Here is a 23,497-nt window from a genome sequence, read left to right as displayed (position 1 = left end):
ATTCCAGCATCGGCTGTCTCTCTCTCGAGTAATATCTATATTTTGATTAAAATCCTACAATGTCTTCTTTAAAATCCATCTGCCAGTTTTCATAGTCTTGGAGTCATATAGCTGGAAACAGGTGCTTCAGCCACTGAGGCAGTGCTGACCATCAAGCAGCTATTTAATTTTGTGTAGTCTGAAGAAGGGTTTCGACCCGAAACGTTGCCTGTTTCCTTCGCTCCATAGATGCTGCATCACCCGCTGAGTTTCTCCAGCATTTTTGTCTCCCTTCGATTTTCCAGCACCTGCAGTTTCTTCTTAAACATTTAATTGTGTGTATTCACTTAACAAAATGAATGTTTCCCTGTAAAATTTTTTTTCCCGTCTGCCCTATTATCCAATCTATAGCAAGCTTGGTTGGGTTCTGAATGTGCTAATTTCTTTAAAGAACAGTTGAAATCCATGCACAAATCCTTGCAAGACATCAGTGGTTAGATCGTTCCAATTTGAGCATAGATCTATCACACTAATTCTCTTGCCTTCCACTCCCTTTACAAATCAGTCATTTGACTTCAGATCCATGAGCATTAACTCGAGTTAGCCGTCTTTTATGTGGAACCTCACCACACCCTGGTCTATCACGAGTGCTGACCTCCCCACCATCAAAGGGATCTATAAGAGATGCTGACTCAAAAAAGCATCCAGCATCATCAAGGATCCACACCACCCTGGTAATTCACTCCTGCCATCGGGAAGAAGGTATAGGAGTCTGAAAACTATAATGCCTAGGTTCAGGAACAGCTTCTTTCCAACATCCATAAGGCAATCGTAGACTACAAACTCCAACTAAACTCAAAACTATGAAATGCCTGGGTTGCACTAGGAGTTACTTTGGGCTTTGATTTATTTTTTGTACTGTATTGTTTTTTTTATATTTAATTAACTTTTTTTCTGTTTGGTTATTATATTTTCTATTGGTCACTGTGTTTACAAACCTATCGTGCTGCTGCAAGTTAGAATTTCATTGTTCTGTTGTGGAAAATATGACAATACAACACGATAGACAGACAATCATGGAGTAACTGAGCAGGACACGCAGCATCTCTGGAGAGAAGGAATGGGTGATGTTACAAGACTCCTGCAATCTCGACCCATAACATCGCCCATTCCTTCTCTCCAGAGATGCTGCCTCTCCCGCTGAAGTACTCCAGCATTTTGTGTTTATCTTCAGTTTATACCAGCATCTGCAGTTCCTTCCTGACAATAAAGCACTCTTGCTTCTCAGATATATTCTAGGTTTATGTAAACTATACCTGCAGGCATTACCTTGTCCAGTCCAGGGGGGTGGCCGGAGACGTCAGGACCAACGGGACAGCGACCCCAGGCCCACTGCAAGCACAGAGATCCCAGAGGACCCACAGTAGAGCTGATGGTGTGCAAGGTGTTCTTGGGTGGCGCAGCTCGGGCTGTGGACAACTGCCATTAACCTTTATTAATCCATGCCATTTATAATCTCCACTACACATATAATGCATGCCACCCATTACACGGTATTACGGTACTACACTAACGCTGACAGCCAGCTAGCAGAACGTATGCTGAGCTTCATGAGCATGGCTGTGCAACTTAAATGCTCTGTATTTCTGAATGGAATAAAAACCTATGTTTTACCATGTATGTTGTCATGATGTATGTTGCCATGGATCATTTACAAACACTATTATTTTGTAACCTTCCATTAGAAGTCTATTTTAATCACTGTTGGATCATTGACTCACCAGTAGTGTATGTTGGTAACCTAAGTGTCCATTCCTGCCCTCCAATCTGAAGATTTTGGTGTATAATGGAGCATTCATGTAGATCCCAAGCCAGTATTGAACCATCCATCGTTCCAGCAAACACAGATAATACGTTACCTGGGCCAAAGCAACAACATTGCACCTGTAGTGGGATGGCATAAAATATCAGCATTTTCTTTACTTACTAAGCTATCAATGTTGTCACTTGGATTTAAAACAGATTTGGCATCGGAAAGCAGAAAGTATTCTTTTAACTGAAGCAACTGAAGACTGGCAAAATGTAACGTTCCGTCAATGCTGGATAATTGTGTAAATTTTATCAAACTAAGCTTGTTAAAAGTAAATAAAGACCATGTTTTTTTTTAAATAAATTTGCAGGACGTGGGTAGTGCTGACCCATTCTCTATTATCTTTCAAGTTGACGAACTGTCTTTCTTAAATCCTGCAGTCCAGGTGATTAAGCTTATTCCTCTGACCTAAAATACTTGTGACTTCATTAACGTCCCCTTCAAGTTACATACTATTCTGACTTCCAAATGTATTGATGGAGCTTTATTGACGTCGGGGTTAAATAAAGGAACAGTTAAGGGGCCATCCCACTTGGGCGACCTAATCCGCGAGTTCTGGCGCCCCCGGTTTGCGCCCGCGAGTCCCTCATACTCGCAGCATGGTCGACTCCAGGTCGGGGGAAGTCGCCGTTGCGAGAGCCCTGAAAAGTGGTCTCCCTCCAGGACCGCGAGGCTCCCGGTGCCGCCGTCCGCTGTAACTCTCCTTCATGCTCAAGAGTAGTCCCCGTGTACTCGAGGCCTCAGCTAGGTCGCGGCGTATTTTTCAACATGTTGAAAAATGCCCGCAAGTAAAAAAAGGTCGCCATGGAAAAAAAATCGATGCTTTTTTTACTCGTAGGTTTAGTCGTAGGGGTAGGTCGTAGTAGGTCGGAATATTAGTCATAGGTAATCGAGGATGGTCGAATGTATTCGAAGATAGTCGAAGGTAGTCGTAGATAGTCTTCATCATAGTCGAAGGGAGGTCGGAGGAGATCGAATGAGGTCGTCATCACTCTCCACTATTCGGTGTCCAATTTTGCCGAAATTAGTCTTAGCTAGTTGTAGCGAGTCTTCAACATAGTCGAAGGAGGTCGAAGGAGGTCGAAGGAGGTCTTCTAAATAGTCGAAGGAGGTCTTCAACATGACATATTTTCAAACTCTCCTAAACTTTTCTAAACTCGCAAATTAGGTCACCCAAGCGGGACAGCCCCTTAAGAATCATGGAATCTTCAGCCATCCATTGAGTATACATCTATAATAATCCCATTTACCAGCATATTGGCCACAGTCTTCTACACCTTGGAAATTCAAGTGTTGAAGCAAAGAGATCTGCAACCAAATACCGGTTAAAAAAGAGGGAGTAATATAGATGGGTACTTGATGGTCAGCGTAGTAGGCAAATAACCTGTTTCTGTGTTACATGACCAACATAGGGAATTCCATTATTTAAATCCAGCAACACTGAAGTTCCAACAACACATTTCCAAGTTGAAATAGTGGGTAACTTGGAGTGAACTTTGTGAAGTCACAAGTATAAACAGGCACCATCACAAATGCGTGATTAATTCTTGTTTTCCTGACAGCAAAGCAAACCATGCTTAGAGAAACTAATCTGTACAATTTACTGAATTCTACTTCACTTATTCTATCGAGCCATAAATTGAGAGATTTCTTAAGCCAACGTCCCTTATGAATGTAAACAGATTGATCCAGCAGCATGAATGGCGACACCTCTATTTATTCTTTTATTGTGTTCTGTGCTTTCTAATCCTCAGAGGAAGGGAGCAATTAGCTGGCTTTGGAAAACATTATTAACAGTTTGGGAGAAAATAGAAAGATGTGGAGTTGGCTCCAGTTTTGGAACAGGGGAAAATGTAAAGTGAAATTATGGATTTTAATGAATTTGCTCAGATTATGATGTTAAAACTTCATAAAAGGTGATGTTTAGGATTTTCCATGAACAATAGTATAATATGGAGAAAATCCACATCTGAATCGCTGAGAGTTCAGATGAGTGGCTTTTCTTCATATTGTACTATTGGAAAATCCTAAACATCATCTTTCATGAAGTTTTAACATCATCGTTGAATGGCCTTAGCTCAAAAGAAACAGATTGAAGAAATAGCATCGAATTGTCTTAATTTAATTTTTGAATTCGAAAATTGAAAACGTTAGAGAAATTTATTCCAGTGTTTGCATGATAAGCATTTGCACTGGTTAGTCTGGGAATAACATTAGTTTGATCAATTTTCATGACTCATCAGGATAAACCATGAAGCGATCTGACAAGGAATATATTTGTCTCCGTCCATACGCCAGAATTTGCTGGAGAGGGTTTTTTCATATCCATTGAATTAGTTATTTTTCCTAAACTCAAGAAGTTTAATTTGAATAAAAGAGCAGTTAGAATAATAGGGCATGGTATATGGATATGGTGTACAAATATATTGATTCATTGTAGTGAATCCAATGGCAAATCAAGTTAGAGTCATAAGAAAAGAACAAAGAAATACATTACAAAGAGAGCGAGAGAAAGAGACAGATTAAGAAAAATTGTACTTTGTAATATTTCTCATTATCCACTGCTTTAAGGAATGAGAATCCAGATCAGGAATACACACTGGTAGGAGTGTGAGTTTCTGCTCGCCTCATTGACTGTGTGGAATATCAATGCATTATTTACAGAGAGATTCGCCAAACATAAGCAATTACAGTTTCACAGACCTCGGATTCACAGATGAGGACTTTCTGAGGAAACGATGCCTCCCAGATATTCCAAACACATATTATGTAATAGCTGGCAACCTGGGCCAAGCCAGGCTCTTTAGGAAGGCTGTGCACTGAAAGCAGTATTTGTCTTTGCACTCGTGAGAAATGTAAGTATAACACTTCACGACCTACAGAAAAACAAAGATACTGGATTATTATTTGGAGGATTACTGAAATATAATCTTAAACATATTATTTTGGAATTACTTGTAGAATGAATAATATATGTAATGTATCTAAATATTAGTGATGTAATGCTTTAACTAGTACATAGAAGCATAGAAACAGGCCCTTTGGCACACAATGCCTGCATCGAACATGATGCCAGGTTAAACTAATCTCCTGTACCCACACATTATTCATAATCCTTCATTCCCTGTAAGAGCTATCAAGAGACACGGCCTAATTGAATGTTTCACGTAAAGTAAGATCACGTTTGAGGGGAAAATAATTGTCCATGTAACTCAGGAAAGGCCACGTAAGATGGGCATTGTTACTGGACAAGCTAACTGAGAATCTGGCATTAAATTTGCAAGAACTTATATTGAAGCAAGTATGTCAAAACAAGACTTGAACGAAGAATAAAATATATATCGGTATGCATTTTAAAGTGGAAGTTTTGAAAAATAAGCACCAAAACAATATTTCTTAAAAACAACTTGCATTGTTAGAAGAAAAACAGAATGTGTAGAAAGGTCAATGCAGACTGTAATAGCATTAAACTGAACCCCACTCAGACCATTTATTACCATGTAAAAAAGGCAACTTTGTGTTCAACTGAGAGCATCCATCACTGACTGAAAAACTGGTTGCTTTTGACAGAATATTCTTGCTGGTTTGGTCTTCTGCTTGATCTTCTTCAAGCAACACAGCAATGACCTGTCATGATATTAGAGTGATTAGAGATTTACAGCAAAAATATAGCTTTCTCATTTGAGGGTCTGTACAATAATATTTTAACCAAACAATTCATTTCAGCACCATTTGCACATAATATTGTAATATCACATGTAAGGAAACATAACAAGTCTTAATAACACACTGATTCTGATAAAAGTATATCAAATTAAGAGAGACATAGCGTGCACAATCAGAACCTTTCTCACAGGGTGGTGATGTGAAAGACTAGAGGGCATAGCTTCAAGGAAAGAGGGGCAAAGTTTAAAAGAGATGCGTGAGACAAGTTTTTTTTTTTAACACTGAGGGTGCCTGGAGCGCAGTCAGGGCAGGTGGTGGAGGCAGATGTAATATTTGCTTTTAAGAGGCTTTCTGATAGGCACATGGATATACAGGGAATGGAAGGATATGGATCATGTGCAAGTAGATGAGATTAGTTTAACTTGGCTTTGTGTTTGACATAGACATTATGGGCCGACAGGCCAGTTCTTGTGCTCTCTTCTGTTTTATGTTCGATTTAGCTACAACTGGAATATCTTGTCCATTTCCTGACATTTTGGAATATCTTGTCCATTTCCTGACATTTTAGAAAAGAGGTGAAGGCTTTAGAGAAGGTGCTGAAAAAATATACCAGACTATTTCAACTATGCCAAATTCTAAGGGCCTTATGTGGATAGATTGGAGAATCTGCAGTTCTCCCTGGAACTAGAGACCTCATGAAATCTGATAGGTTATGGAAATCATAAAGAGTATTGATGGATAAAAAGGGAAAAGGGATCAAGAAATAGTAGACAAAGACTAAAATGCTGTCCTGCACAAGGAACATTCTTACATAAATAAAGATCAGTTGTTAGTTTAAATAATTGGCCAAGAGCTAGTATTTCAGTGAGTGAAAGCTTGTGAGACAGCTTCTTTTCCAATCACAAACATGAACAATGTTATATTTAAGCTATTCCACGTACTTGTGTAAAACACTGTATACATGTTATACTGAAGATCTACTTTGCATGTTTTAATCAACTGCTGTTAATTAAAATCTACACATACAAGATACTTTGACTTAAAAAGAAATAGACAGGCAGACGTCTCTGTAAAAATAATTACAACACAAAACTTTATTTTGCATGGTGTTAGACAAGTGAAATACAACACCTGGCAAGCAGATCTTAGGAAGTTGGTCAGCCTTCGAGAGTCAATATTCTTAATCAATGTTTCTGAGGAAAAGGTATCAATATTTTCTCCTGTTCGAAGAAAGAAAACTGCATTAATATGTAATTAAAAAATAAGTTAGTGTTTGGGTGGATTTAACTTAATTTTGTGCAATCAATAAGAGTAGAAGATCAATGAATAAAGGAAATGAATATACCCACCGGGTTTGGGAAGTCCTGAAGAAGAAGCATGAAAGTAACAAATAATAATTTACTTTCCTTATTGAATGTTGTTGCAACATAAAGATACAGTCTTTTTAATTATATAATTAGTTTTTGCTTGCTCAAGACATCAAAAAGTACTTTATGCTTAATTAAGGTTGATTATTCAAAGATAGACAGAAAATGCTGGAGTAATCAGTGGGTCAGGCATTATTCTATTTTGTCGAATAAATCCTGCAAAATGTAAAATAGCTTCTGCTCCCTCCTATTTTCCAATGAATAAGCATAATTTTATTTCAAAGTAAAGGAAAATCAATGCCACTTCAACTAAGAACAGAGCAGAATAAACCATGAAGTGGTGCACTGGATTCATAAATAAGCCACAAATGCACATTTTTTTTATGGCGCAGATTTCAATCTGCGTTTTTGATCAATCATATAAAAGTGCAAAGCAGTTAGTAAAATATAAGATATTATATAACAAGGTCAAGATACGAATACCAAACTCACTAATCTTTGTCAAGATGCCAGAACTCTTATGCGGTTAAACAGACAAAAGCAAGTTCCTTTCTAAAGTTAGATTTTAGAACTAACAACGTCCGGAATTTAAAAAACTGCTCACCGCCACACACCAGGATACCCTCTCCAGGATGTTGCGTCCATTTGTCAACTGTTTCAATCTCATCTGTTTGAATGTCTCTGTCCACATCATCTTCATTGCTCTGCACAAAGGCCTACAAGCAAACAAAACTACAAAAATAAGGCATTGCTTTCTTAGATGAAAAACTGGAGTTCTTAAACAAATTTACAAAATTTCAATACAATATTTGGGAGAGTTTATACACTCAAAAGATAAGTAGTGTGTTTCATAAAACAGATTAGATCCTTCTAAAAATCAATTTTTTGGAGGAACTCAATGGGTCAGTTGGCATCTGCGGTGGTAAAGGGATAGTAAGCATTGCAGACTGTGACCCTGCAAGAATCTCCACTGGAATCTAGGGGGCTGAGGGGTGTTCTGGATGCAGGATCAACACCTGAAATGTCGACACCCCCATGCCTCCACAGATGCTGCTTGACCTGTTGAGTCTCACCAGTAACTTCTTTTTTGTTCTAGATTACAACATGAGCAGTCTCTCTTGAGCCTTAATCTATTAATTAGTTCCTTAATGCAATGAAACGTCACTGACAATTTCCAGTGAATTCAACCTCACTGAAAACTGTACTTGACTACAACATTCTTCAATTGCACAGACATGGTGAAACTTACGCTATTCAGGCACAAGATATACAAGCTTGAAAATGTGCACCAACAGACTTATGAACAGCTTAATCTCCTCTGTTACCATACTTTTGAACAGTTTTTCAATAAAATGGGATACAATCCTGATTCTCCAGCTTACTTCTTGGCAAACATTATGCTTTTTTACTGGAAATGATACAATGGTGAGAGCTATATTCTAAACTCTGTATCTTTCACTGAAGAAGGTCTGAAGAAGGGTTTCGGCCAGAAACGTTGCCTATTTCCTTCGCTCCATAGATGCTGCTGCACCCGCTGAGTTTCTCCAGCACTTTTGTCTACCTTCGATTTTCCAACATCTGCATTTCCTTTTAAAAACTCTGTATCTTTCACTTCGCTCTACCTTTTGTACTTGAGTTTGGCTTGGTTGCATAGTATTATCATGCATAGTATTATCTGACTTGATTGGGTAGCATGCAAATGAAAACTGGACCTCGGTAACCGTGACAATAATAAACCAAAACTTTATTGTGATAATATCAAATGCATGCATAAAGTGTAAGAACATTTCCTTCAAAAATAAGAAATCACTAATGAACGCACGGCGGGCTACGGGGGCGGGGAGAGGCCGCGCCGAGGATCAGAGACATCAAAAAGTACTTGACTACAACATTCTTCAATTGCACAGACATGGTGAAACTTACGCTATTCAGGCACACGTGTTTTCAGGGCACGCAAGGAGGGAAAGGAGCGGCACCCTCAAGATCCTGGGGAGGTGAGGTGAAGAGGGAGAGTGGGGAAGATTGAGAGAGAGGAGGGAGTAGGGAGGGAGAGGGGGGAAAGTAGGTGAGGTGCGGAGGGAGAGAGGAGGGAGAGGGGGGTAATAAAGGAGAGGAGTGGAGGTGGTTGGGAGTGGGGAATAGAGGGAGAGGAGGGCAGTGGCAGAGGTGGGGAGGGATAGCGGGGGAATAGGGGAGATGAGGAGTGGGGGAGTTGGGGGATAGAGGGATAAGAGGAGGGTAGGGAGGGGAGAGGAGTTATGGAGGGAGGGAGTGACTGAAGGTAGGGGAAAGGAGAGGGAGGGAGAGGTGATGGGGGATTGGGGGAGGGGAGGAGGAGAGGGGATGAAGAGGGAGAGTGAAGAGGAGGGGAGGGAGTGCAGGGGATGAGAGGAAATTAACCGTGCCTGCGCAGTTGGGGGCTATGGGTGGGTGGTGGAGTATTGCATTGGGGGAACGGGTTGCGTTGGGGGAACGGGTGAGTGGTGGAATAATGTGTTGGGGAACGGGTTGTGTTGGGGGACCAGGCCTCCCGTGGGGGCTGTGGGTGAGTTGGGGGACCAGACCTCCCATGTGACAGGGCCCCAACAGTCCCACTTGGCCTAGTTGTAGGTGGATTGATTAGGAAGTGTGCTTACAACGGAAGAAGTGGGGAGGTGAAGATAGTGAAGATGATTGTTAAAGTTTACAGAGGGACACAGATCAGTTGGAAAGTTGCATGGACACAGACAAGTCTTGTTGGTGTTTGGGATATGAAATACCAACAAGACATGAACAGTAAATGACAATGACCTCAAGAGTGTAGTTGTACAAAATAAGTTTAAGGTACAAGTTCATATCGCCCCCCAAAATAGTGACTCAGTTAGATAGGATAGTGAAGAAGGGTTTCAGCATGCTTGCTTTCGTATACTGAGGCACCAAGTCTAAGAGATGGGATGTCAAGTTGTAGATGCACAGAACTTTTGGTGAGGTGATACTTGGGAGTGCTGTGTACTGTTCTACTCATCACATTATAGGAAGAATGCGGTAGCATTAAAAAGAGTGCAGAAGAGATTAACTAGGAGTCACAACAACTTCAGACACTGGAATCTTGAGCTTCTAGTTTCCAATAGAAATTATCTTATCAGTTTGGTTTGCATAAAATAAATAGTGTTGCCTAATTCAACAATCATATCACATTTACCTTATGGAATCACACATTCTAGGAGCACTACTCGGGAGTTAATTGGCAATCTTTCCATACACCATAAAATATGTAGTTATTGACTTTTAGCATAAAAATCTTATTTTAAACATTTAAAAACATTGCAAAAAGACAAACCTGTTTGGTGTTTCTTCGCCCAAAGCTTTTGATGTACACATCATACTCATTCATTGGAGGCATATCAAGCATTGAAAAGCTAACTGAGAAATCCAAGTCAATCAGTCTGAGCAGCTCAACACTGCGCTTTCTGCAAAAAATAGGATGTAAATCAATGGACTGGTTCCTTTATTCTCCATTTTTTTACATATCTTTTATTCATTTGTTCGATTTGTTTTTTACATATCTTTCATTCATTGTCTATATCTCTCATTTCCCTTTCCCTGGACTAGTCTGAAGCAGGGTCTCGACCCGAACCATAACTCATTCCTCTCCACTGAGTTACTCCAACATTTTGTGTCTATCTATGGTTTAATCCAGCATCTACAGTTCCCACACATGTAAATCACATTGTTTAATTTGTGCTTTAACAAAAGAAAGCAAATCTAATTCTAAAACATTAATTATGAAAGGAGACCTAGAAAAATGCCACAATTAAGTAACTTTTCCTGCAATAAATGAAATTAAATGGAACATACCAGGACATCCGAGATGTCCTTATTCTTTAGGGAACGGGGTTCCACTTTCCCATCATAGATGAAGCCCTCACTCATGTCTCCTTGGTACCCCCCAGCTCTGCCCTTGCTCCCATTCCCCATTAGTCGCTACAGAGACAGAGTCCCCTTAGTCCTTACCTTTCACCCCATCAGCTGTCGCATACAACACATAATCCTCTGACATTTTTGCCACCTCCAACAGGATTCCAACACTAGTAACATTTTCACATCTCCACTGCTTTCGCCATCCACAGAAACCGTTCCCTCTGCAACTCCCTGGTTAACTCATCTCTTCTCACCTAAATCACCCCCTCCCCAGGTACCTTCCTCTGCAACCGCAGGAGATGCAACACTTGTCCGTATACCTCCTCCTTTGACTCTGTCCAGGGACCCAGACAGGCCTTTCAGATTAGGCAGAGGTTCAATTGCACCTCCTCCAACCTCATCTACTGTATCCGTTGTTCAAGATGTGAATTCTTATACATCGGCGAGACCAAACGTAGACTGGGCGATCGATTCGCTGAACACCTTCACTCAGTCTGCCTGAACCTACCTGATCTCCCGGTTGCCAAACACTTCAATTCTCCTTCCCATTCCCATACTGTCCTTTCTGTCCTAGGTCTCCATTATCAGAGTGAGGCTAAATGCAAACTGGAGGAATAGCATCTCATATTTTGCTTGGGCAGCTTACAGCTTACAATGGTATGAATATTGATTTCTCTCACTTCAAGTAACACTGGCATTCTTCCTCTCTCTCTATCCCTCCCCCACCCAAGTTGCACCAGCTTCACATTTTCACTCAACAAACAGGTAACAATGGCCTATTTCTTTTATCATCTTTACTTTTTTTCATATCTTTCATTCATTGTTCTTTATCTCTCTACGTCATCGTCCATTTCTCTCGTTTCCCTTTTGGCTAACTGGTCTGAAGAAGGGTCTCGACCCGAAACATTACCCATTCCTTCTCTCCAGCGATGCTGCCTGACCCCCTGAGTCACTCCAGCTTTTTGTGCCTATCTACTTATCACCAACTATCAAGATAATAATTGGTGACAAGTTCTATACCAACTTAAAATTAAAAGTGAAAATCATTGAAGTGGAAGTCGTGAAGAGGTTCAAGCAACAACTGGAGAAGGAAAGAACTGGACAGGGGCAATTTATTTTCACTGTACGCCACTCAAAATAAAAACCTGGACTCATCTAAACATAAAGCCCAAAATAATTTCACCTCTCATGTAGTACGTTCAAGAATTATTCTTGTTCAGGGGTGGCACGGTGGCGCAGCGGTAGAGTTGCTGCCTTACAGCTCCAGAGACCCGGGTTCAATCCTGACTATGGGTGCTGTCTGTATGGAGTTTGTACGTTCTCCCTGTGGGTTTCTCCTTTTGCAGGTTTTTTCTGAGAGCACCACTTTCCTCCCACACTCCAAAGAACTACAGGTTTGTAGGTGAATTGGCTTGGTATAATTGTAAATTGTCCATCGTGTGTGTAGGATAGTGTTAGTGTACGGGGATTGCTGGTCGGCGTGGACTCGGTGGGTTGAAGGACCTGTTTCCGCGCTGTATCTCTAAAACTAAAAACTAAAATCATCACCATTTTGACACACTATCATTCATCTACTGCTATTCTATTTAATTTGTAATTATTTCAATGCCACTGTATCTCTAAATCATTCTAAAAATTCTTGTACAATCTTATTTGACCAATTTCCCTCCGGGGATGAATACGGTTTATCGTGTCGTATCGTATTGTATTTAAATATCCACAACCACACTCAAAAACCTATGCCTTCATCGTTAATGAGGCATCAGGGTAATGACTCTTAAAAAATGCACTATTTTGAATGTAAACGATGAACATATTTTCAGCGACCTACTTTTGTTTACAGGCCACCTTCGAGTTGATCTCCCTCTGCTTTGCTGCCACAAAATCAATGTATGTTCCACGTACAGGTCCTCTAGATTGTGATGCTTCTAAATCTAAAATCAGCAACAATTGGGTTTATGCAAATATTATATCAGTATTGTAAAAGCAAGAATATTTAAAAGGAAAATAAATATATTGTGTAAAGACTGGGTCTTTTCCATAAAATAGAGGGAAATTCAATTTGTTACCCTTTCAATAAATTAGCAAAACAACAGCACCATCAAGCAGCACCTTGACTCTAATAAACAGTACACCAATACCGGGTTGGGTTTCTGCAAGAACACCTGGATCTACAATTGTTATAGCCTTAGAGACACTTGGAACTGCAGAGAAGGAATGGGTGACGTTTTGGGTCGAGACCCTTCTTCAGACAGATGTCAGGGGAGTGGACAGTAAAGAGATAAAGATACAGAGATACAGAGACTGCCTGTTCCGCTGAGTTACTCCCATATTTTGTGTCTATCTACCTTCGATTTAAACCAGCATCAGCAGTTCTTTCCCAAACATAGAACTGCAGATACTGGTTTACAATAAGGTTTATAGCCTTAGTCCAAACAGAGACCAATGAGTTGAGTGCCATGCATAAAGTATCAGTGACTGGCATGGACAACGGACAGCATTTGACCAAGTGTAGTATTAAGGCGCCATGGTGAAACTAAAGCTGATGGACATCAGGATAAAAAAATTCCAATTGTTAGTTATACTAAGTACAATGGAAGATGGTTGCAGCTGTTGGCGATTAATCATCCCTATCCCCAAGACATCATTCCAGAGTTCCTCTTGGCACTGCCCTACACACAATCATCTTCAACAGCTTCACCAATAACCTTGTAGAAACAGGGAACTGCAGCTGGTTTACACAAGGACACAAAGTGCTGGAGTAACCCAGTGGGTCCAGCAGCATCTCTGAAGTCGGGTCCCGACCCAAAACATCAGTTATGCATGTTCTCCAGAGATGCTGCCCGACCCGCTGACTTACTTCAGTACTTTGTGCCCTTTCTGACAGAAGTGGGAATGTTCATTGATGATTGACAACGTTTAGTTGCATCTGCAACTCCTCAGCTAATGAATCTGCTGGTATTCTTAGGGTATGATCATCCACATAAACATTGGTGATACCTTTTTTGGGTTCTTCCTTGGATGTTTTTTGATTGCTTCTAACCCATGTTGCGCTGATCTTTTCATTTTCTGCAGTAATGGCTTTTTGAATTGCTTCAATCTCAGCTCGCTGCCGTGGTGGCATTTCCTCTTTTTCTTGTTTTTTTTCCTCATCTTCCCTTTCCTCCTCCACTTCGCATTCACCTGACTCAAAGTCATCGTCATAGTCCTTTAGGTAGAGGAGCATAAAAGGTTTGTCTTTTATAATGTAGCTTTCAAGTGTTATTTTTTCCGCTTGGAGCATTTATCTCATTTTTCCTATTTATAGAACTTGATATCCTGCCTTGCGTTTACACTGTTATAATACAAATGCAATACAATACAAATAAAGGACATGGTCATATATAGCTCTGATAAATACTACAAAATAATTAAGTATATATTCAATTCCTGTTTAACAGTTCAATGCTTCAAGTTTCCCTTGTGCTTTAAGAAAATAAATGGTCAGGAGCATTTTTTTGTTGTCCTTCCCAAGAATTTAGTGCTCAGTGTAATTAAAGCAAACTAATGTTGTCATTAAGGAGGAAGTAATTTGCAGGAAATTAGATTTTTATTCTCCAGATTTCGGTGCTTTATTCACTTGCCGAGGATGCGCAAGAAAATCTCTGCTTAGTGGGAGCTCTGATATTACCTTACTGTTCAATTGCCAATCATTTAAAATGTATAGCATATTGATCCACATTATTCAAGGACTGCTTGAAATTACCTTTTCCTGCATGTCACAGTTGTTCATCAAAGAAAAGCAATTGAAATGAAAAAAAGAAATTGCATGCCCAGTTAAAACTAAAAAAAGACAATAAATGCAAGAGTATACTGTAACATTAGTTTTACATGAATTATAAATGAATGAACCTCGTCAGCTATAAAACAATCTCACTTTCTCAACACCTACTGCGATTTTGTTCCTACATTCCCTTTGTACATGAATGTGGAAATAATATATCCATGCCTTTATCGATAGTTTATCGATAATGCAGCAAAGAACAATGATCCATTGGAATACATTTAGCATCAGTTTAATGTTCCCTATTCCGATCTCCATTTCTCATCTGCGAGTAGCCGTTTTCATTTTGATTTCATACACATAATAAACAAATACAGACAGGTGCATGCATTAAGCTGTGAATAATCCTTGGTTTTCTTCTTTTACCTATTCTCAGTACTGTAGTGATCCTCTATCAAAACGTTCTGTGTCTTAACAAAAAACCATAAAAAATATTTAATTTATTTTATTTTATATAACACAGCACTTGAATTTCAGGGTGAAATTACCACCATTTTGGACAGATTCGCAATTTATTTAGTTTAGTTTTAGGTTTAGAAATACAGCATAGAAACAGGCCCTTCGGCCCACCGAGTTCACGTCGACCGTCGACCATAACCCTGCACATTAGGGACAATTTTACAGAGGCCAATTAACTTGCAAACACACACATCTATGGGATGTGGGAGGAAACTGGAGCACCCGGTGGAAATCCAGGCAGTCACAGGAAGAACGTGCAAACTCCACACAGATAGCACCCAAAGTCAGGATCAAACCCGGGTCTCTCGTGCTCCGCGGCAGCAGCTCTACATGTAATTCTGTTGACATAATTGACTGGAATAATCAATTTGTGATTCTGCTTTCTTTACAGTGAACTAACAGGAATATTTGTTTGGGTCGAGACCCTCCTTCAGTCTGAAGAAGGGTCTCGACCCGAAAAGTTGCCCATTCCTTCTCACTCAAGAGAGAGAGATGCTGCCTGTCCCGCTGAGTTACTCCAGCATTTTGTGATTACCTTTGATTTAACCAGCGTCTGCAGTTCTTTCCTATACTAACATGAATATTCATTGCACATGACTTTGCTAATTATAATTCTATTTGAAACATGGTATTCTAGGTACTAAAATAATTCCAAAATCTTATTTTGAGTGTTCAAATCAGACATGCATATTATATTTATGCTACAGGAATTTATAGCTATAGCTGAAGGAATGATACCTCAAAGTCATCGTCGTAGTTTGATGATTCAAAAGTGGATTTGTTTTCCATTACAATTTCCTCTCCTTCAACCAGCTGTAAGAAATTCAAAGGCACTTAGAAGTAAGACAGTACTGTCACCCTTAGTAGTATGACATTTAACCAATAGTACAACTCCAAAAAAAAAATCACTTTTATGTCTAAGTGTCAGACTAATTACTAAGTGTCATACCCTTATTGGGGTGGAAGATTGCAACCTTCACGTGGTCCGCCCTGTTTCGACTAATGCAATTAACTCGACGTGCACAAACGGAAGGTCAAATAGAACAAGTTGTCCAACAACTTTAGGCTGTGCACACCACACAAAAGAAGAAGAAGATACCCTTATTTGAGAGTGGGAGAAAAATAGGTAACCCCAGATTTATCGGTTTAATATAAATTGTGAGGAAGTTACTGAAATTCTACCAAAAGAGAAACTGGTCTCTTAGCCATATGTATCAGTTGCTCAAAGAGTCAACAAAGTTCACAGTGTGCGAGTAAAGGGCCTGTCCCACATGCGACCTTTACAGGCGACTGCCGGCACTGTCAAAGGTCGCCACGACTCTTTGGAGACCTCTCATGACCATAGGAGACCTCTCACAACTATACAAGTGACCCCTGGTGACATGTCGCGGGTGACCCATGGTCATGAGAGTTCTCCTATGGTCCAAAGAGTCGTAGCGTCTTTCTGGTCGCCGCTGAATTTTCAACATGTTGAAGCTTGCCAGGCTTGCCAGGCCACTTCAAAGAACAGTTAAGGTAGTTCTGCAGTAACATATAGGCTGGACTAGGTTAAAGACAGAATATTTCCTTCCCTCTGCTACCATGGTCAAATCAGTGCATGGACTGAAAAACGGAGGATGGATCCAATGTCAAATCAGGTGCAGAGAAATAAATGGAAAGAATATTGAATTAAGAGAACACGAATAAAAGGAAGACTGAATTAATAAATAAAAGCAAGTAGGCTATTACATTTTAAATTTAACAATGCTTTAAAATATTAATTAGCGAGTTAACATCTGAGTGCATAAAATTCCACATTTACAACAGTTAATTTTCAGGATTAATAGGATTTACAACTGAAAGAGCATTTATGTTTGTAATGACAACACTTTCATTGGCATCTGTCATGAAAATAAAACAATTCTAGATGTTTCAAAGATGATACAGATACCAAATGCTTTTTTCCCCACAAAAAACAAGTGCCCTGGAGTGGAATCTTTAGATAAACACCCATTATTTCCTATGTGCAGATGCTATAATATATAACTAAATAACTGCAAGCTTTATTAACCCCAGAATTAGTTTGGCAAAATATCTGAATCATATTTTAAATTGAGAAAGTAGTTGTATAACCAAATCAAATTTCTTTCACAAAACAATTATGGAATAATTCCTTTCAAAAAGTATTGAATGCAACATTAAGAAGAAGCAATACCTTCACTTAGATCTGCAAAGGCACAACTACTGCAAAACTAGTTAATCAAGGGCAACAGGAAGGAAAGACAATTGGTGCAGCAGATATAGGAATCTAGAAGGTAAGTTGTAGAAGCCCCAGCCCTTGCACCTGTTTAACACGTGATAAGACAAACACTACAGCACAGATAAGCAAACTGACCACAATGTGATGGTACCAAATAAGCTGGAGAAACTCAGCGGGTGAGGCAACATCTATGGGGCGAAGGAAAAGGCAATGTTTCCAGTCGGGACCCTTCTTCAGACTGATGTGGGGGAAGAAGAAATGAAGAGGCGGAGACAGTGGGCTGTGGGAGAGCTGGGAAGGGGAGGGGAAAGAAGGAGAAAGCAGGGACTACCTGAAATTGGAGATGTCAATGTTCATACTGCTGGGGTGTAAACTACCCAAGCGAAATATGAGGAGCTGCTCCTCCAATTTAGGGTGGGCCTCACTCTGGACATGGAGGAGACCCAGGACAGAAAGATCGGATTCAGAATGGGAGGGGGAGTTGAACAGCTGAGCCACCGGGAGATCAGGTTGGTTATTGCGAACCGAGCGGAGGTGTTGGGCGAAGCGATCGCCAAACCTGCGCTTGGTCTCACCGATCTAGAGCAGCTGATAGTGAGGTCTAGAAATGGTAGGGAGGTCGGAAATGGTCCAGGTGTATTTGAGTGCCGGATGGAAGTTAGTGGTGAACTGGATGAAGTCAGTAAGTTCTGTATGGGTACAGGAGGTCGCACTAATGCAGTTGTCGATGTAGCGGAGGTAGAGTTCGGGAAAGGGCTATGGTATGCCTCGAACAAGGATTGTTCGACGTACCCTACAAAGAGGCAGGCATAGCTTGGGCCCATGCACGTGCCCATAGTTACGCCTTGGATTTGGAGGAAATAGGAGGAGTCAAACAAAAAGTTGTTAAAGCTAAGGATCAGCTCTGCTAGGCAGAGGAGGGTATCAGTAGACAGGGACTGGTTGGTTCTGCGGTCGAGGAAGAAATAGAGGGCTTGACGACCCTCCTGGTGGGGGATGGAGGTGTAGAGTGACTGGGCATCCATGGTGAAGATGAGGGAGTGGGGGCCTAGAAAACGGAAGTCATGGAGGAGACGAAGAGCATGTGAGGTGTCTTGAACATAGGGTAAAACTGAGAACGGTGAATCTCTTCTGCACTCTCTCTAGCACAATAACATCCTTCCTATAGTGTGGTGAACAGAGCTGATCACAATACTCCATGCAATACTAGCAGTGTTTTGTAATATTGCAAAATAACACTCCAAGTGTTATATTCTATGTCCCAACCTATGAAGATGACCACGCCATATGCCATCTTCACTACCTTTTTACTTGTGTTGCCTCTTTCAGGTAACAACACCCATACTAGCGCTCCAGAAAGCCCCCCACCCCCCTCCCCCCCCCAACTGGCCACCAATATTGGAATTGGTGGAGAAGTGGAATATTGCGTTGGGGAACCAGCTCTCCCATGTGAACAAGGGACCCAACGGGTCCCACAGTCTAGTTGTACTTAGATTTGTTTCCTCTAACTGCAAAAGGATATGCTTACAATCGAGGAAGTTAGACAAGGTTCTTCAGGTTGATTCCTCGGATGGATGATTTTTTTGTATGAGGAGAAATTAAGCAAATTGTACCATAACTCTCATGAGCTTACAAGAACGAGAGATGATCCTGCAGTGTTGATGTTTCCTTGTGTGATATCTCCCGGTCTAGGAATCAGGTTCTCAAAAGACTCCTGGTTGCAATCCATTTTAACTCTCCTTCACAGTCCCATACTGACCTTTCTGTTCTTGGTCTCATTCATTCCTAGAGTGAGACCACAAGCTAAATGAAAGAACTACAGCTCATATTCCACTTGGGGAGCTTACAACCCAACGATATGAAAATTGAATTTTCCAATTTCAAGTAATAACCCCCCCTCTTTCTCCTGCCTCCACCCCCCCCCCCAAACCCTGATGTGACACGTTTCTCCCACCATCCCATTCACCCAGCTTGTTTCCCCTATTCCATACATTCATCTCCCATCCCAGAGTCCCATATGTCCTTTTATCCCCGTACTATCTTCTACCCGTCACCTTCCACCCATATCCCGCCCTCCGACATTTCACTCCTCTTATTCTTTCCTTATCTGATACCCTTTGTCTCCTTTTCACCTCTAGCCTTTGTGACTTACTGCACCCATCTGCCAATCACATCACCTCCGTCACCAGTATCCACCTATCACTCGCCAGGCATTGCCCCACCCCATCTCTCTTTTCCAGCTTAATCTCCCCACTCCAAACAGTCTGTAGAAGGTCCCTGACCCAGAACATCATCGGTCCATTCCTTTCACAGTTACTGCCTGACCCACTGTGATCCGCAACCACTTTGCTTTTATTTTCTCAAAATTCCAGCATCTGCAATTTTCGAGTCTCAAAATAAGGAGTCAGCCATTCAGAAGAGAGATTAAAATAAATTTCTTCATGCAAATTGCAGTGAATCTTTGGAGTCAAGACAACTATAGAGGCTCAGATGTTCAATTTATTCAAGATTATGAACGTTATTTTTTGTAGATATTAGGGCAAACAAAAAACCCTAATATGAATAAAAATTCAAGATCTTTATTGAGATATTGTATAAAGGGATATGACTTCAACACAGAAAGGTGGTGCTGAAGATCACCCATAACCTAATTCATGGCTGAGCATGTCAGAGAGGCCTGATTGCCTATCCCTGCATCTATTTTCTGTTCTAATAACATTGATGATATTTGCAGTCAACTCTCATGTTTTTATTAATTTCGAAAGGAATTACAGGTGCACAACCTTTTATCCGAAAGCCTTGGGACCAGGCACTTTTCGTAATTCAGAATTTTTCGGCTTTCGGAATGGAAGATTTTTAGCGTAGATTTTAACGGCTGGCTCAGTGGTAGAGTGCTCGGTTCGTATCCGCAAGGTCGCGAGTTTGCGCCTCGACCCCGGCAGTTACTCGATCGCGAGTTTGAGTCTTCAATGTAGTTTTTTCTTGCAGAATAGGAGAGAATAGGGAGGGTTAGGCTGGGATCATTCTCTGCGAGATGATCTTAGTGCGGGAGACAAGTGTAGGAGAGGTGTACTGACTGTGTGGGCAGAACTTTGGAAGTGATTGCCCACCATTCTCAAAAGCCGCTGTGTCTCCCTGTCCCTCCAACTCCAGAGGAACCCGCTCCCCGTTGGGCCGCTACGGCGACAAGTGGCAGTTCGCCCACAGCCCGAGCTGCGCCCCCTCATCCGCAACCCGGGTTCCTCTGGAGTTGGAGCGGGGCTGGGCTAGAGTTGTTGCTGGCTGTGAGTCTCTGGGATCTCCGTGCTTGCAGTGGGCCTGGGGGTCGGTGTCCCGATGAGGGGGCGTAGCTCGGGCTGTGGGCGAACTGCCACGTTGCCGTAGCGGCCCATCGGGGAGCGGCTTCTGGTGGTCCTGACGTCTCTCAGCTCCTGTCCAGGGGGATGGCCGGAGACGTCAGGACCAACAGGAACCCGCTCCCCGATGCGCCGCTACAGCGACAAGTGGCAGTTCGCCCACAGCCCGAGCTGCGGCCCCTCATCCGCAACTCGGGTTCCTCTGGAGTTGGAGCGGGGCTGGGCTAGAGTTGCTGCTGGCTGTGAGTCTATGGGATCTCCGTGCTTGCAGTCGGTGTCCCGTTGGTCCTGACGTCTCCGGTCACCCCCCTGGAATGGAGCTGAGACTGGGAACTGTACCGCCCTTGCCCCCTCCCTCTGCAACTGCAAACAACCCCACAGTTCCCAGTCTCAGCTCCTGTACAGGGGGGTGGCCGGAGACTTCACAGCCCGAGCCATCAGCTTCTGTCCCTACGGGGACAGCGGAGAGCGTGTTCCTCTGGAATTGGAACGGCGCTGGGCTGCTGCTGGCTGTAGGTCTCTGGGTTCTCCGTGCTTGCAGTGGGCCTGGGGGTCGGTGTCCCGTTGGTCCTGACGTCTCCGGTGACTGGCACTGGCTCCAACGTGAAGACAGTGCAAAGCCCCCGCGCCGGTGCAATGCGCGGGGAGCTGGAGAGGGGAGGGAAGGGGTCACACACATGGCCGGGAAGCAGAGGGGTGTAGGTGGGGTGAAACTGAAGGGAGCGACAATTTGCTGCTGCCTGCACGCTGAGTTAAATATTTCCCACGCAAGACTCGCGATACACTGTGGGAACTTTTTAACTCAGCGGGCAGGCAGCAGCAGATTGTCAATTATTAACCCTCCCGCGCAATATACCCTCACCTTCTCTTTTATGAATGGGGATTTAGTTCCCCTTTCTTCGAGGACCGACCGGAGGTTCCGCTGTCACCTCTGCGGGCCGCCCTCGGTGAACGTTTTCAAGGACCTTTCTTCAAGGACTGAAAAAATGTCGCTATTCGGAGGTTTTCGTTATTTGGATCTTCGGATAAAAAGGTTGTGCACCTGTACCAAGATTTATTTTATTTCAAAATCAGCTTAATAAAAGGAAAGAAAGTACGAGGATTCAACTCGGATAATAACATATTTTTGTATAACTTGAAACAAACTATCCTTTTTCTTCTACCAGTTTCCCGTTAAGTATCTAGCAATCTGTATCCCAGTGGACTACAGAACTTCGATGTTTAAGTAATTTCAAAGCTGATATCAAAAGGTGTTTAGACTCCAGGGAATGAAGGACCTATAGGACTTAAACAAGATAGTGGAATTGAGTCAAAGGTCAGCTATGATACAGAATGGCAAAGCAGGCTATAGGGGCTATTTGGACTATGCTTGCTTCTATTTACCATGTCCTTATTCTAATTACAAAAATAATCTAAACACTAACTTAATTGAACAGCTTTATGAAGGGTCAAATTCTTACATCATCATCACTCATTGCGACCTGACTGGACCGCCATGTTGATTGAAGTCTACCTGTACTCTAAGATCATGCCAGAGATAGTGTTGAGCAGATAGATAAGTTTCATCATCACACATTATACATACACGACAAACAACAAAAATGGGGAAAAGACTAATATTAAAAAAATAATTTTCAATAGGTTTAAAGGAAACAGCCAAAAACACTTCAAAAATAATAAAATATATTTTAATCATCAATAGATATTAAGTATTATTTCTTTCCCAGTCTTCAAAATGCTTATTGTAAGAAGCGTGCACACAGATCTAACCTAGTGTGGGATCTACGAGCTGATTTTCAAATTAGGGGAATATCAGCAAATTACAGCCGACTGCATTACTAACAGTGGGATGGAGCTGAAAACTGGCGACTGAGCTTGGCTAGCAAGCCAGGGGCATTTCCATTCCCAAAACCTACAGGCTATTATGCTGAGCAATCCCAGTGGTTTAGAGTAAAATCTGAAAAATACAATGAGATTCAATTCCCTGTTCCTTCCACTACAGGACAGCTGAACTCCTTGCAAATTGCAGCTCTTGAGGCACCCATTGGGTGCACATCGTGGTGCTCCAATTTGAAAGATTTTACATCTGGCTCCTAAAAATATCAAAGTTCCCATCTGTAACTTGTTTATGATCAATAATTTTGTATTGAATGAGGTGTCACCTGGATTGCAAAGAATAAATAGTCAACTAAATAGAGATGAGGAGGAATTTCTTTCGCAAGAGGATAATGAATCTGACAAATTCATTGCTACAGAAGGCTGTGAAGGCCAGACGTTGGTTATTTTTAGAGCAGAGATTGATAGGTTCTTGATTAGTAATGGTGTGAAAGATTACGGGGAGAAGGCAGGAGAATGAGGTTGAGAGGGAAAAATAGATTGGCCATGATCGAATGGCGGAGTAGACTTGATGGGCCAAATGGCCTAATTCTGCTCCTGCTTTATTTTTTATGATCAAACTAAAATCCTATTAATGTATTACTTGTTTCTGGTTAAATTAGACCATACCAATAGATCTATTTCCAAGAAATGAAAAAGTCAAACATGCTTACATATATACATGAATATTAGAAAAAAGAGAGAAGCAAGTAGGCCCATAAAATTCATCCCTTATTGATTTATTTTGTTTTACCTATACTTTCAACATATTCCTCAAAATCCGGAAGTGGCGGCGCTGTGAAACGGCTGCGGCTCGCCTGCAGTCTGTCTGTTTTTACTTTTTCGTGTTGTTTTTTTTGTCTTGTTCAGTTAAACCTTTGGTTATTTGGTTGTGTTATGCGTGGGGGGGCGAAACAGGGCTTTCTGTCTCTCCCTTCGGGGGAATGCGACTTTCTTGTCGTA

General features: G+C 41.5%; 1 protein-coding gene across 3 annotated transcripts in view; it reads right to left on the bottom strand.

Annotated features, from left to right (window-relative positions):
- dync2i1 (dynein 2 intermediate chain 1) overlaps positions 1 to 23,497 on the bottom strand; it is a 78,979-nt gene that overhangs the window by 21,084 nt on the left and 34,398 nt on the right. Inside the window, exons 8-18 of one of the 3 annotated variants that reach the window (XM_055664587.1) lie at positions 22,120 to 22,179; positions 15,803 to 15,877; positions 13,783 to 13,990; positions 12,614 to 12,716; positions 10,202 to 10,331; positions 7,487 to 7,598; positions 6,865 to 6,879; positions 6,647 to 6,735; positions 5,347 to 5,476; positions 4,553 to 4,725; positions 1,761 to 1,923 (exon numbers count right to left, since the gene is read on the bottom strand). In XM_055664587.1, the coding sequence (XP_055520562.1) occupies positions 1,761 to 1,923; positions 4,553 to 4,725; positions 5,347 to 5,476; positions 6,647 to 6,735; positions 6,865 to 6,879; positions 7,487 to 7,598; positions 10,202 to 10,331; positions 12,614 to 12,716; positions 13,783 to 13,990; positions 15,803 to 15,877; positions 22,120 to 22,179 (1,258 nt within the window). The remainder of the gene's footprint in view (positions 1 to 1,760; positions 1,924 to 4,552; positions 4,726 to 5,346; positions 5,477 to 6,646; positions 6,736 to 6,864; positions 6,880 to 7,486; positions 7,599 to 10,201; positions 10,332 to 12,613; positions 12,717 to 13,782; positions 13,991 to 15,802; positions 15,878 to 22,119; positions 22,180 to 23,497) is intronic. The other 2 variants (XM_055664594.1, XM_055664603.1) reach the window with 2 other exon arrangements.

Source organism: Leucoraja erinacea, chromosome 2 (genome assembly GCF_028641065.1).
Source record: "Leucoraja erinacea ecotype New England chromosome 2, Leri_hhj_1, whole genome shotgun sequence".
Taxonomy (NCBI): Eukaryota; Metazoa; Chordata; class Chondrichthyes; order Rajiformes; family Rajidae; genus Leucoraja; species Leucoraja erinaceus.
The sequence above is the reverse complement of the archived record's forward strand: the minus strand, read 5'-3'. Positions and strand labels throughout refer to the sequence as shown.